This window comes from Phoxinus phoxinus (genome assembly GCF_949152265.1).
Source record: "Phoxinus phoxinus genome assembly, chromosome: 3".
NCBI lineage: Eukaryota > Metazoa > Chordata > Actinopteri > Cypriniformes > Leuciscidae > Phoxinus > Phoxinus phoxinus.
Window position 1 is genome coordinate 11519295 of NC_136878.1, and position 14662 is coordinate 11533956.

Consider the following 14662-nt stretch of genomic DNA (forward strand, 5'->3'; position numbering starts at 1 on the left):
TTGCAACCAGAACATGGGTCATTACTGTGAAGAGCACTGCAATAGTAGATGGACATCCTCTCCGCGTTTGAGCCACCTAAGCTTGAACCGCAAGCAAGTTTCAGAGTTTTCAGAGAAGTTAACTGAAGATTCATTTCTAGATTCACAGTGGAATTTTGGGGTGTTCCATGGCACGAGTTGGGATGGGAGGATTTGCTTGGCTCTAGCTCGAGGTGAAAGGATTGTTTGGGACAAAGTTGGTCTGGATGCGACTAGTTCCCATATTTTGATCGGCAGCTGAACCAATCAGCTTACAAGATGCAGGTAGGATCTGTTTGCATACATCTAGAGATATTTGCTCAGCATGTTTTCACTGCTATTATCTGTACATCAGCCAGACAAGAAAGCATATGAATAAAAGCAATGATGAAAAGAAAAGATCAAAAGAAAGATCAAAAGAAAGCAATACATTTCAGCATTCAGAGTGTCCATTAACATGCTCTCATACTCTCTTCAGTTTCTACTTCCTGTTTGCTTTTATTTTGTACACAGTTGACGGCAAAAGCTTCAGTGTAGCACAATGTGCTAGTGTAGTTCAAATATGTCACCCATTGATTGATCACAAGCTGTCAAAACTTCAGGTTTTTTACTCTTAGAAAGAGAGATGTAACTAGACCTCACCGCTCACTTTAGGAGAGTGCTACGATTGCCCATTATGTCTAGTCTTTCCTTTTCTTGGCCAGGCCTGCTGAGGAGTAGGATGTCTTTAACATATCTTTCTCTCTCTTCCTCTCTCTTTCCCTCTCTCTTTGATTTGGTTGAGGTCATCTCAACTCAGCCGCGACTGACATTTTAGACCAGGCTGAAGGACCACCACTTAATTATAAGGCAATAGCTTTTATACCAAAGAGCACCTAATGTGACAAACTAAAGCTTCTAACTAAAGAAAATAACTTGATCTCTTGGCTTTGGCTCTTGGATTTTGTACAGGCTATACAATGAATAAAACATGGTTGATTTTTATAGTTTTGACTAAAGTGTGATTGTTTGGTGCTTACGTTATTTAATTGGTATGGAATTATCTATTGTAGAAACATGCCCATTATGATTATGTGATGTGAATATATGGACATACTTGACTGTGCGTTTCATATGATCTGAAAGCTTACTCTAAAATATTTGAATGTATTTTCATTATTCAGAAAAACAATTTATTTATATAATAATAAGGAAAGGATGGGTGTGTCCAAACTTTTGACTGTATACCATACATGTTCCTATGAGAGTACTGCTTTCAGTTGTGTCTCTCGTTTGAGAAGAGGAACAGTCTTTTCCTGTGCTGATGTCCATGAGTCTTATCACACTGAAAGTGTCACACTATAAACATTAGCATCCCCTCTGTCCATTGTTCCTCATGTGACATTGAGTTCAGCTTGTTCCCATGTGGGGACAGAAACTAGAGAGGGGGAGTCTCCACAATAATGCTGAGATTGAGATTGGTTCTGACATCTCAAATAGGGGATCTTCAATGATATTGTTCACCTGCCCCTTTGGCTTAAAGCAGGGGGAGAGGGGGAGGGGCATGTTTTGGGGTTGTCGGTGAGGACATGAAATGGTGGGGAGCGTGAAGTGATGTGAGGTGGTGGGTGGTGATTCACCACTTAGGGGTGCATGCGGTGGGATGAAAATTTTATTGGCGGACAGGTGGACGAAAATCTCCCATCTGAGAAATACGTCCCCCTCCCTAACACACACACACAGTACCCTTGATTACGGTGTTCGTATAACTGCGGCGTTCAGAACAAGCCTCCATTGTGTGCCCCGAGGGCATGCTAAATGAGTGTCTCAGAGAGCAGCGGGACACAGACCGTTACAGCACAATTTAGTCTGTCCTGTTGTCTCAAGAAGGCCTCATTTCAGAAGCTCTCAGATCAGACAAATATAAGCAACCCCCTCCCTCCCTTCCTCTGTCCCTCCTTCCCTCCATATCTCCCTCTTTCTCTCTCCCTCTTCTGCTCCTTTGCCCTCTCCCCCTCTACATCCAACAAGCCCGCACCAGCCCAAATAGGCCAAATCTCATCTATTGTCCTGGGACTGCCCAGTGTGAAATTCGGTGTGACATTAAATGTTTTCTAATGAATAAATTTTGAAAGGATATGCAGAGAGAATATGTGTAATGGAATGTAGACTGCATTTTAAAAGCTTCTTTATTGTCCATCGTCTTTGGAATTTACAGGACAAAAAAACTGGCCCCTTTCAGAGCTAATGAGGTTTATGGGGGTGACAAGGGGGCGGAGGAGATTTTGGGGGCTTCTAGTCGTTAGATTAGACTTTTTTTTCCTTTTCAGTTTCTTCTTTTAATTTGCTATATGAAAGTCAAATATCCAGGGTTCTAAAAAAAAATGGGAAGAGGACAAATTACAGCAAATTTCTGAAGAAAAGTAAGGACCACTGGAAATCCTAAAATATCTTGCTTCAAGAAATTTAAATTTTTAATGCATACCTCAAAAATGTCTTTCTAATATTGAGAAATACACCTCTCTATTTGACAGACACTGAATTAAGGAAGCAACTAGCAGTTTATGATCATTAGGGTTGAGGACTGTAGCAAATTATTCAATTTTTGACCAAACCTCTTCCTGAGTTCCTTAAAAGCAAGAGTCAAATATTTATGTATTAAGGTAGATGATTTTGGACAATGTAGTCAATTAATTTACATTTATGCTGTTCCTTTACACAGGTCACACTTTCAGATTTCCAATGGAGACTAGATATTGCCATTGATCAAACCTACTTTATTGTTGATATTGGCACTGGCTTTGATTATACCCATATCTCAGGGAATATTTCAGTGGAGTGAAAACATGCACTCTTGGCTTTCAAAAGTATCTCTCAGAGCCAAGTTGGAAGATATGGCTGCCTGAAGTACTGAATGCTGATGCAGCCTGTGGAAAAAGTCCAATCACAACATGCTATTTAAACAGGTTTCTTATAGCAAAAGCAAAGCTGTCATTCATAGGGACAGGAACATGGTCTACTCATTGCAGATGATATCTCATTACAAAAGCCTGTACAATAGAGAACAGCATTATAAAGTAGTTAAACATCAGCAGGGGATTATGCGGTTGGTTGATCGTGACTTAATCAGAGACCTTAGACCCCGATTCTCAAGTCTCAGTCTCAACATGACAGCAAGTCTATTAATGAAAGGGTGAAGAGTCGCTAGACTCTGTAGCTGAAGAAATGCATTATAATAGCCAATTTCGTTTTAGTCCTGCCATTTCTTTATCCATAACCAATATTTTACAGGAAATGAGTCACTTTGACTGAAATTGATCTTTAGGCCTGTTTTGCTGCTTTAAATACTAAGCTTCTGAACCTTACGGATCTAGACTGACACAATTCTATAGACTTGGTCAGTGTAAACAAATTGCATTGGGTCATGGTCAGTGTTGTGCTTGTCTGATTGGCAGAAAGGAAAGGTTAAACTGGGTCAATTGGACTTGGAGGGAGCCCTGATTGCCAGAGACCGAGTTGGCATCCAGGACTTTGTGCTTCTTGATGCCCACAACAGTGAAACAGCCTTCCTGGACAATCTGAAAAAACGTTTCAGAGAGGATTTAATATACGTGAGTGAAAAAAAGCATTGGTTAATTAGCATTTTTAGCAATTGTGATTGTATCTTTTATAAATCAAAATACATCTCCATTCTCACAGACTTACATAGGTACTCTGCTGATATCTGTAAACCCATACAAAGAGGTGGACATCTATACCAAGAAACAAATGGACCTCTATATGGGAGTGAACTTTTTTGAGCTTCCCCCTCATATGTAAGTGTTTAGCTTTATTGCCAAACCAGTCAATAAAACATTTGAAAATAAAATAGACAATTTTGTACATCTTTTGTCCTTTTCAGTTATGCATTAGCGGATAATGCCTACCACACCATGCTAGCAGAAGCCAACAACCACTTTATTTTGATATCTGGGGAGAGCGGAGCGGGCAAAACCGAGGCCTCCAAGAAGATCTTGCAGTACTATGCAGTCAGCTGCCCTAGTTCCACCTTACTCGACACTGTGAGAGACCGCATGCTTATGTCCAACCCTGTACTAGAGGTCAGTCCAACAAAAATATTCATAATCGGCCTGGCATTCACTATGCCATGCATTCATCAAATCTGTTTTTAGGCCTTCGGAAATGCAAAGACGATGAAAAATGACAACTCCAGCCGTTTTGGGAAGTATATGGACATCCAGTTTGATAGCCAGGTATAGATACCTTCTAACTTCATCCCATCAATAATATTGCATGTTAAAGACGGTTCACACTTGATTTTAATATGTAGGGGGATGCTGTTGGTGGCCACATACTCAGCTACCTGCTGGAAAAGTCTCGAGTGGTTCACCAAAACCATGGTGAGAGAAACTTTCATATCTTTTACCAGCTGGTGGAGGGAGGAGAGGAAGACCTACTGAGGCATCTGGGCTTAGAGAAGGACACTAAACGTTATAGTTATTTAGTGCAGGTATGGTTTCTCATTTTAAATCTGGTGTGCAACATAACTACAAAATGGTTGTGAAATCTAAGTTGAATCAGACTCCCTGTGTTTTTATAAATACATTTGTCTTAATAGGGAGAATGTTCCAATGTGAGCTCTATTAATGACAAGAACGACTGGAAAACTGTCAAAAATGCATTGTCGGTCATTGACTTTGATGCTAATGACATTGAGGTAAGGAGAGGTGCAATTTTTAAAATGCAATATTTTTTGTCGATTTAAATGATCTGATGTGCAACTATGATGGACGCTGCCTTTGATAATAAACAGATACCTTTTCTTTGTTGGCATTTGTTGGTTTACTAGCACCTCTTTGGGATCATAGCTAGTGTGCTCCATCTGGGGAATGCGCACTTTGATGGAGACACCAAAGGCTATGCTACTCTAAACTCTAATGCAGCTCTGCGCTGGGTATCCAAGGTCAGTTTTTGGTAACACTTTATTTTGATGGTCCACTTTAGACATTCTACAAACTATACCTTTGCAACTACATGTCAACTACCAGTCATTAGAGCATTAGTTGACTCTCTGCGTATACTTTATTTTGATGGTCCTTCAACATACATTCTACTGGCTATAAATAACTTTGCAAGAACCTATTCAACTTATTGTACTAAGCCTGACACTAACCTAACAGTACTAATACTCTAAAAAGAGTTAGTTGACATGTACTTGTATACACGGGTTTCTGTGCAACGTCATCACGTAGATGCGCGCGCATCTAAGAGGCAGAAAGCAACAGTCTTTACGGCTATATCTAGCAGAAGCAGAGATGACGCGGAGCTGTTGTGCTGTAAACTAACCTAAATGCATAGGGTATGTCATGTTTTTATGATTCGCAAACTTAGTTGGACAATTTCATACTAGTCAATTAACTAACTTTTTACATAATGTTATATTAATATGCAAATGAAACACAAGCAAACAGATTCAACTCTGAAATTGCAGTTTATTATTGAGTCAACAAGAATTTACAAACGATGCGAAATCTACGTTAATTACAATGTTCTTTTACAGAACTCGGCATAACATATAGCGGTCTTGCCTCTTGGATGCGCGCGCATCCGGTATTGTTTGTATACAAGAAACCTGTGTATATTATTGAGTTAGTTGACATGTAGTTAGACATGTAGCAAAGTTAGAATGTCTAAAGTGGACTATATCGAAATAAATTGTGACCCAGTTTTTATACTATATTGCCCTTAATTGTGTTAAACAATGACAAACTCTAAATTCACATCTGTGTAACATTCCTTTTTTTTTTTTTTTTTTTTCAGCTGTTAGGGGTCCATGTTCAGCTCCTTCATGAAGCTCTTACATTCAGAAAGATTGAAGCCAAATCAGACGAGGTAAAATAAGGACAATTGTGAAATGTAGGTCTACTAATGAAATGTACTGTCTTTAACCAAAATCCTTGTCGAATCTTGTCTTTCTGACCTCCAGGTTTTGAGTCCGTTCACTGTTGATCACGCTATCTATGCCAGAGATGCCCTGGCCAAAGCCATCTATGGCCGTGCCTTCACGTGGCTGGTCAACCGGATCAACGAGTCCCTGGAGAATAAAGTAAGAGGACAACAGTAAAAAGTCCATATAATTACCATTTGAAGCCAATTTAGTTGCACTGTAAATCTACTAGAATTTAACTGAAATCCACTGGATGTGGTTTGCTCAGTTTAAAAAAAAAAACTCAAATAAACCTAAACAACTTGCTTCATTCTTTTCAAAATGTGCTTTCATTAACTAAAAACTGTTTAAGTATTTGATTAGTAAACTATCAGTATACATATAAGTTCATATAGTTGCAGTACAAACGAAAAACTTAGTTGTAAACTCGCAGTGTACTGTTACACTTAAAATACTAAAATAATTGTGCCAATTTATTCCAAAAATAGCATTGAAGCAGTACACTTACAAGTATAATATATATATAGTTTAGTTACTAAACAACTTAAAATGTACCTGAAATTTACTTAAGTACTTAAAAAATGAACTTAAAGCATACCTGTTTTTCCGTATGGGTTGCCTTTTTTTAGGATTCTAACAGGAAGACAGTCATTGGATTGTTAGACATCTATGGATTTGAGGTATTCACTGTTAACAGGTATGTGTTTGGAATTAATTGAGAAAATGTTGTGTGCATGATGTTATAGATATTTGTTAATTGTATGTCTATGTGTGCTTAGCTTTGAGCAGTTTTGCATAAACTACTGCAATGAGAAGTTACAGCAGCTCTTCATTCAATTGACGCTGAAGTCTGAACAGGAGGAATATGAAGCAGAAGGAATTGGGGTGAGTTAGAGCACATCATTCATTCATCATTCAAACACCACTTGCAGAATAATATCCTAAGTTTGGCATTTTCTTTCACTGTGTTTTAGTGGGAGCCGGTGCAGTTCTTCAACAATAAAATCATCTGTGACCTGGTGGAGGAGAAGCACAGAGGAATCATCTCTGTGCTGGTATAAAATAATGAGAACACTGTCTTTACACACGGAGGAGGCATAAATAGATATAATTCACTTCTTGAAATTAAAGATTCTTGTTTGTTGCGAACTGAAGCATTTGCATTTTTCAGGATGATGAGTGTGTGAGGCCAGGTGATGCCTCGGATCTCACTTTTCTTGAGAAACTTGAAGAGAAAATGGGCAATCATCCCCACTTTGTTACGTGAGTTTGTTATATTTATCAGTATTGTATCTGACACTAAACAAGTGTTCCTCTGCTTATCTTTTTAATGAATTCAGTACTGCTAGAAACTATCAGCAGTGTGATTCTTCACTACAAGCCTCTGATGTTGAAGAATCAGCCAAGTCTTGTTATATTTGAAACTGAAGCATTCACCCCCTGGTTTGGCTACATTGTCTCTCTTAAGCCTTGCGTTGACTGACACACTGATAAACAGCAGTCTGGGAGATAGAGTGATTGTGATGTTGTGTTACTCGCTCTGTATCAAGGTCAAATACAAATTAAGTTCTAGAATTACTGACTGAGTGCCAAGAACCTCCAGAAAAAAAAGAAAGAAAGAAAAGAAAGTTATTGTACTTCACTAGACCATAGCACTGTCAAGGTTGTAGGATTCTCAGGAAAACACACATCCAAATATCCTGCAATAAAAGTTAAAAATAACTTAAATATAATCAAAAATGTATTTCTAGGCAGACCCAGAGCGAATTGATCTTTAAACGGGGGTTTGTGACCCTAAGGAGTCTGCATATTTTAATTGTATACAATTACAATGAAAATATTGAAAAATATAAAACATTAATGATATTTAATCAGAATTTACAAATAATGTAAAATTAAAAATATGTGGTAAATGGTTAACTTCCAACTAAGCAAATGTTCAGCTAAATGTCCCTCTAAATGTCAAATTAAATTTAAAAAGTACATATAGTGTACATTTATATTATCAGTAAAAATAATAAATCAATATACAAATACAAATTATTATTTTATTGCATGTGCAATTTAAGCATCATAAATAGCCTGAAAAAAGATGAAAAGACTTCTGCTCTTAATTTAAGTATTTTTAATGATTGTGGTTTTATGAGAGAAATTTCCTTTTCTATTCTGTGAACTGAAGGCATAAACTGGCTGATAAGAAGACCCGTAAGTCTCTGGAGAGAGGAGATTTTCGTCTTCTTCATTATGCAGGAGAGGTGACATACTGCGTTGTGGGTAAGAGAAGAAAAACACATTTCAGAGAAATAAACCTCTGCAAAATGTTTTTTTTTATAGCTTTCACAACCTGTTGTTTTTTATGATCCATTCTTTTTGTCTCATTTCAACAGGGTTCATCGACAAAAACAATGATCTTTTGTACAAGAACATCAAAGATGTAAGTGCACGGGGTGTACAATAAAGGATAACGCTGGTGAGGGTGGATGAAAGGAAAATGGCTCAAAAAAGCCGCTTAATTATTTGCCTTCTATTACTTTTGGTCCTACAAGAGTTAATGGCAGTAATTGTGTGTGCACATGTGTATTTCTTATGTGTCTGCATTTGTGTATGTGTAACCAACAGGTGATGCGCCTGTCAAAGAACCCAATAATACAGCAGTGCTTTCCAGCCACTGAGGGAGACAGCAGGAGAAGACCTGAGACAGTGAGTCCACTCACTGTGTTAAAAATATACAGATTTTTTTTAAGATGATAGGAAATTGTACAAATTTAATTTCGGCTACTCGTACCACAGTAAGCTTTGAAATACCCACATGCCTTGTTTGCCTAAATGTGCTATATAAATATATAAAGAGCTACAGCTCTTGACTTTCCATTGCTATATTATATGAAACCAAATGTAATTTCAAGATTTTTCATTATCATTTGATTGGACTTGAATTATTCGACACAAACTTGGAATAAAAGCACAACAGAAAAGTTTTTATTTATAGTTGTTTTTAAAATAGTTATTTCCAAAATAATGAGAATTACACATGCAACAAAGTAAGGTCATGTGACACAAATTTAGCATATTGTTTGAAACATAATGCAAACTGTTAAACATGATTACACAATCAATCAATCAATCAATCAATCAATCAATCAATCAATCAATCAAACCCAGATCACAGACACTTTATTGCATGTGATCCACAAATTGTTTCCGTACTGAAAATACACACAAGCCTTTAAGGCCCGTTCACACCAAGGACGATAACTATAACAAATAACAATATAGGTAAAGTTTTAAAAATCTTTCTAAATGTAAAAGAATTGCAGAGTTCACACCAGAACTATAACTATGGTGGCACAGAGAAACGATTTAGTAAAAAAAAAAATCCACCTGATGAACATTAAAAACATTGTCAGCCAATCAAAATCCATCCTGGTTTAAGACCTCGAGCATTTAAAGCGGCAGACGACAGAACTGCAGGGCACACTCATTAGAATAAACAGAACGATATTGTCTGCTGGTGTAGATGATAATATAGATATTCTTATAGTTAACTTTATAATTATCGTTCTTGTTGTGAACTGGCCTTTAGCATTTCTATACATTGCTGCATGAGTAGTGTTGCCTATGAAAACTGAAAAAAATTAAGAATTTAAAAAATAAATGCTGCTGTGACAGCTCATATCTAACTAAATGTGACATCTCATTTATGTGAAATCACACACTCAGTTTTGTGATATGAAATCTGTAGGTGGCCACTCAGTTTAAGAACAGTCTCCTACAGCTGACGGAGATTCTGACAGCCAAGGATGCGTGGTACGTGCGCTGCCTCAAGTCCAATGACAATAAACAGCCAGGTGAGAAACGTGTGCAAAAATGTTTAAGACAAAGTTACCAGTATTTTTATTATAAGAAACCACACACGTTTGTTTACTTTTGTGTGTCAAATGCATTTTTGTCATATCACAGGCAAGTTTGATGAAGTTCTGGTCAGACACCAGGTGAAATATCTGGGGTTAATGGAGCATCTGAGGGTCAGACGAGCTGGATTTGCATATCGCCGTAGATATGAGGTTTTTCTACAGAGGTATACTGGCAGCATTCAATGCGCTCACATACTCGGATATAAGCGGTTAGCTTTTCAACATTAGTGGAATTGAAATTCTTAACATATGCAATGTTCCTAAGGTATAAAGCACTTTGTCCTGCCACTTGGCCCCACTGGCGAGGTGTACCTGCAGATGGGGTCGAAATCCTGGTGCAACATCTAGGCTACCAGTCTGATGAGTATAAAATGGGCAGGTGAGCTGTTTCAGACTTCCAAGTTTACAATTTAATACTAAACATTTAGCATCTGTTTTCGCCCATGCAAACCTGAACTACACTTTGGGTGCGTCTCAGTCGGCTCTCTAGTTCAGTAGTCAGGGCACTGATCAGGGAGTCGGCCATTTTAAGGGCTGTCTCAATTGCAAAATCCTGCCAGTGCACGGAAACATCTAAAAAGTCCCACAATGCAATGTGAAAACCAGGTAGCATCGATGTCACTTTGTTCCCTTAACTGAAGTTCTGAAGCGCGAAACAAAAATCACGTAAGCCAACTCACTACGCTAAGTTTAAAAAATAATAATAATATTGAATTATATTTCAGCATCGCTAGACGGGTAATTAACATATTCTAGCTAACAACATTTATTTACAGCTGAAATGTTGCACGCATATGTAACAAGCGAAGTATTTATCATAATGTACTTTAAATAACATTAAAAAAATAACGTCAGAAAGATATCTGTTCTGCTGTTCATAAATACCAGTAGTGATGTTGTACATTGAGAACTTGTCATGTCTACGGAAATAGAGTCAACAGATTCCCAATGTGTAGTGAGCCAGGGTCCTTACCAGTGCCAAAATTTGTGTTCGCGATATTCTGATTCATGAGCTGGAAAGCTAAGGAGCTGATTGAGACGCACCCCACATTTTCAATATCCCATCCTTCTACAGAACAAAGATATTTATACGATATGCCAGGACACTTTTTGCCATAGAAGATGCCTTTGAAATCTGCAAAAATGAACTGGGTAAGCAACAGAGATCTCAAGAGAAACATTTTCATACATATATATATATATATATTATAGACATTTTAATGTTGTTTTTACAGCTACAAGAATACAGGCCAAATACAAAGGCTACAGAGCCAAAGGAGAGTTTCGAAAACAGAAAGAGGCTGGTTAGTATTATTTATTGATTTAATACAGCTTTTCTATAATTGCTATTATTTGAAGTATATTACAGAATATTATGATGGTCCATTGCAATTTGAAGTCTATTTATGCATGCAAACATGTGCTATTTGCATTTTTATTAAGTGGTTCATCTTCTTTTTTTTGCCCTCATTTAGCTACAAAAATTGAGTCATGTTGGAGAGGAGCGCAGGCACGCAAAGAGAAAGATCGCAGAGCCTGGGCTGTGAAAGTCATTAAAAAGTTAGTAATATTTATAATATCAATAAACCTTAATTACCAGGTGTATAACCTTTCACTTAAGGGATGAGATGGCATTCCCATTATGACATGATGTTTCCATGCAGGTTTATTAAGGGCTATATGACAAGACGTGATGCAAAAACAACTGACAACTCTGAATACCTGGCCTTCGTCCGACAGAGCTACCTGAATAGACTCAAAGCCAACTTACCAAAAACCGTCCTGGACAAGACCACATGGCTGACACCTCCCCCAGTCATGACAGAGGTACTCACAAATTCTCTGTTACTAAGATCTGTGGAACCCAACAGTGGCTCCAAAAAGTGTTTTAACACTTAAGACAAGGCAAGATTATGTACAGTATATAGCACTAAAAGCACATTTCATACACAATGGTAATTCAAAGTGAGTTAAAAATACTAAAAAAAATGAAATAAAAAGGGATAAATTAAAACAAAATAAGGTATACATTAAAAGGAAGATAAGAGGTACACTTAAAAGCGTATAAGAAGACTTAGATGAAAAGTGCAGTGCGATCAGTACAATATAGAAACTGCTCAATCAGGGAATGAACAGCTGAACAGATATTGTGAACCTGGAGCAATTATATAAATTTCATTGCATTAAAAGTGGCAATTATTAATAATTGCCACTTGATTTGATATGTTATTTAGTCTTCATTTGTAAGTGCTTAAGGCAAAAAACATGATGAATTTGATCCTGGATTTATCCAATGTTCTGTTCTTGAAGTGCATGCAAATCCATGCATATTTAATTACATAATACCTCATTTGCATATTTAAACACAATTTCTGAAAACTTTCAAAGCGAAATAATGTTTGAAATTCTTTATGTAATCAATCAACTGCCGGGGGTATGGTGATATCTATTAGTTGCATTATTGTACCCTGTCTTGCTGTCCAAATGCTTTTGGGGCCACTGTATGCATACTTTAATGAGCAGGATTTTTTTGTTTTAATTTGTAAAAGTCTGACACTATTGTTTGTAGACCTCAGAGATTCTGCGACAGCTGCACACACGTATGATGGTGAGGAAGTATGTGCGGGGAATTACGCCACAGAAAAAAGCACAGGTCACTATATCCCTGTTGTCACAGGCTTTTGTGTCTTTTAAAGTACACTTTCAGCCAGTTTATTAACTGGTTAATGACGACGATGAAGACTGAATGCTGTATCTTTTCACAGCTGCAACAAAAAATAGTAACCAGTGCCATCTTTAAGGGAAAGAAGGATAGCTATCCTCCAAGCATCGCTGTTCCTTTTCTGGACTCTAGAATCAGTCAGTACAGTTTATTCTACATAAAAACACACTAACAGTTTTGCACAGATCTTTTTGCATATCTTACACATTTTGTTCCATGTACCAGATGAACAGGAAATCAATATGAGGGTTCTTCAGACTATACGACATGAACGCATCAAGGTAAATCAGAATCTTTTATAAAGCCCAGTTGTCATTCATGCAGAAGAGAATAAGAACCTGTTCTCCATTCACCACCGAAACACAACATCTCTCTCTGCAGTACAGCGTTCCTGTGGTGAAGTATGACAGGAATGGATTTAAACCCAGACAAAGGCAACTTATTCTCACTCAGGTAGCTGTATACCTGGTAGAAGAGGCTAAGATCAAACAGAAAGTGGACTATGTTTCTCTAAAAGGTAGGTTCAGAAGGGAACATGCATAGTAGTATCTCTTGAAATAAAAGGACATTACAGAACTTTTAAAGTGGTCCCCTTTTAAATATTTCCGTGTAGCATTCCTCAAGCTTCTTACCCGGGCAGTATCTTCACAGGTACAACTTTGTACCTTATCTACCCCTAAATGGTGCATCATGTTAGTACCTACACTACTAAGGGACAATAATCTGCAGTACCTGTATGTAGCCTTTAGAGGTAGATAAGATATAAAGTGTACCCTTCATGGGCATATTGTACCCCTAATAGTATAATTTTTGCATAATTATTAATAATTATTTACTTTAGCCGAGACACTTCAGATGCACATGATGGTTTTGAATTACTTGAAATATGATTAAAATCACTTCAAAAAGGTGCAGCGCAAGTCTGTCATATAGGCTACATAAAATTAAAATGAGAACATTATAATTGTGTGCTTGGGTCATGGCTTTTAATGGTGAGACTTGTTTTTTTTTAAATTAGGTTCTCAAAAATGATTTTTAAAAATTGGACTTAGATTTATCGGCCAATATATCGGTTATCGGCTTTCAAATAAAAAGGGTTATTGGTATCGGCCAAAATGTTCATATAGGTGCATCCCTAATTATTACCATTTAAAATAACCGTTTTGTATTAATATATATATAAATTATACTTTGTATTATACATTTATTTGCAAAGTGGCGAGAATAGAGTCCAGAATGAATTTCTTGTGCACACAGGTGCTTCAGTCAGTAATCTGGGTGACTCCGTTATGATCCTTCATGTTGCTTTCAATGATCCAAAACAGAAGGTGAGCAAAACAAGCTTGACAGGATGTACGGTAGTAAACTCTAAATTGTTTCATTGTAAAATGTTACAGAAATTCATGCTTAATTTGCATGTTCTAATGTGGTTTCTTTTCTCCAAGGGGGACCTGGTACTTCAGTGTGATCACCTGTTTGAAGCTTTGACCAAACTGGCTATGATTGCAAACAAGCAGAATAACATCAAGGTTGTTCAGGGGAGGTAAAAACACAAACATCACCTTTTTCCAACCTGTAATCTTCATTTGGGAACAATGTGTTAACATCTGATCTTCTCACAGCATAAAGTTTGAGATCCAGGCAGGAAAGGAGAGCGGTGTGGACTTCAGCACTGGCCAAGATCCTATGATTTGTAAAGGCAAAAATGGTCATCTGATGGTGGTAAGTGCTTTTTTCCACCTGTATTTTTTTCTTAATTTAACATTATTGTTCAGGTGCTTAAACTCTTTTATTCTCAAAGGTGGCTCCACGGATCAAGTCTCGATGATCTGAAGGAGGTCACCAAGTCTGTATATTTCATGAGGGAAATCCTAATGGAAGAAGATATCTTTCTCCACCTCCCAAAATGTGATACACACACACACCACTAAGAGAGCAGTATATGGAGATTCAAAGCAGCATTGATCACTGGAAGTACAAATGGAAAAAGAAAGCTATTTGTGTCCAAGTTGTTTAGATTACGGTTCTCGCAATGACATTTCTTGTAAATTAAATATTTTATTTGGTCATTTTAATGCTTTG

At 37.3% G+C, this 14662-nt stretch overlaps 1 protein-coding gene across 3 annotated transcripts; it reads left to right on the plus strand.

The window, feature by feature from the left end:
• Nucleotides 1-3458: 3458 nt before the first annotated feature.
• myo1ha (myosin IHa) lies at nt 3459-14516 on the plus strand. 3 transcript variants are annotated; one of them, XM_079606093.1, is made up of 31 exons: nt 3459-3608; nt 3697-3812; nt 3899-4097; nt 4170-4250; nt 4328-4507; nt 4616-4714; nt 4847-4960; nt 5818-5889; nt 5984-6103; nt 6574-6641; nt 6724-6829; nt 6919-6999; nt 7116-7207; nt 8124-8218; nt 8332-8378; nt 8564-8644; nt 9687-9792; nt 9905-10022; nt 10124-10237; nt 10934-11010; nt 11094-11162; nt 11334-11418; nt 11523-11685; nt 12428-12511; nt 12624-12717; nt 12806-12861; nt 12962-13097; nt 13838-13908; nt 14026-14123; nt 14203-14302; nt 14382-14516. In XM_079606093.1, exons 2-31 carry the CDS (start codon nt 3766-3768, stop codon nt 14406-14408), a joined length of 2880 nt encoding a protein of 959 aa, XP_079462219.1. In that variant the 5' UTR covers nt 3459-3608; nt 3697-3765; the 3' UTR covers nt 14409-14516. The 3 variants fall into 3 exon arrangements, 1 of the variants encoding a protein (XP_079462219.1); XR_013796785.1 differs by lacking the exons at nt 13838-13908; nt 14382-14516 and having other exon boundaries at nt 3480-3608; XR_013796786.1 differs by lacking the exons at nt 14026-14123; nt 14203-14302; nt 14382-14516 and having other exon boundaries at nt 3480-3608; nt 12967-13097; nt 13838-13850.
• Nucleotides 14517-14662: the final 146 nt, after the last annotated feature.

What these genes read in the sequence shown, in the direction of transcription:
- myo1ha (XM_079606093.1), top strand. Translation starts at nt 3,766, where the DNA reads ATGGACCTCTATATGGGAGTGAACTTTTTTGAGCTTCCCCCTCATAT. An exon ending in GCAGGAGAAGACCTGAGACA is followed by an intron (nt 8,645 to 9,686) that starts GTGAGTCCACTC and finishes TGAAATCTGTAG; the next exon opens with GTGGCCACTCAGTTTAAGAA. An exon ending in TACGACATGAACGCATCAAG is followed by an intron (nt 12,862 to 12,961) that starts GTAAATCAGAAT and finishes CTCTCTCTGCAG; the next exon opens with TACAGCGTTCCTGTGGTGAA.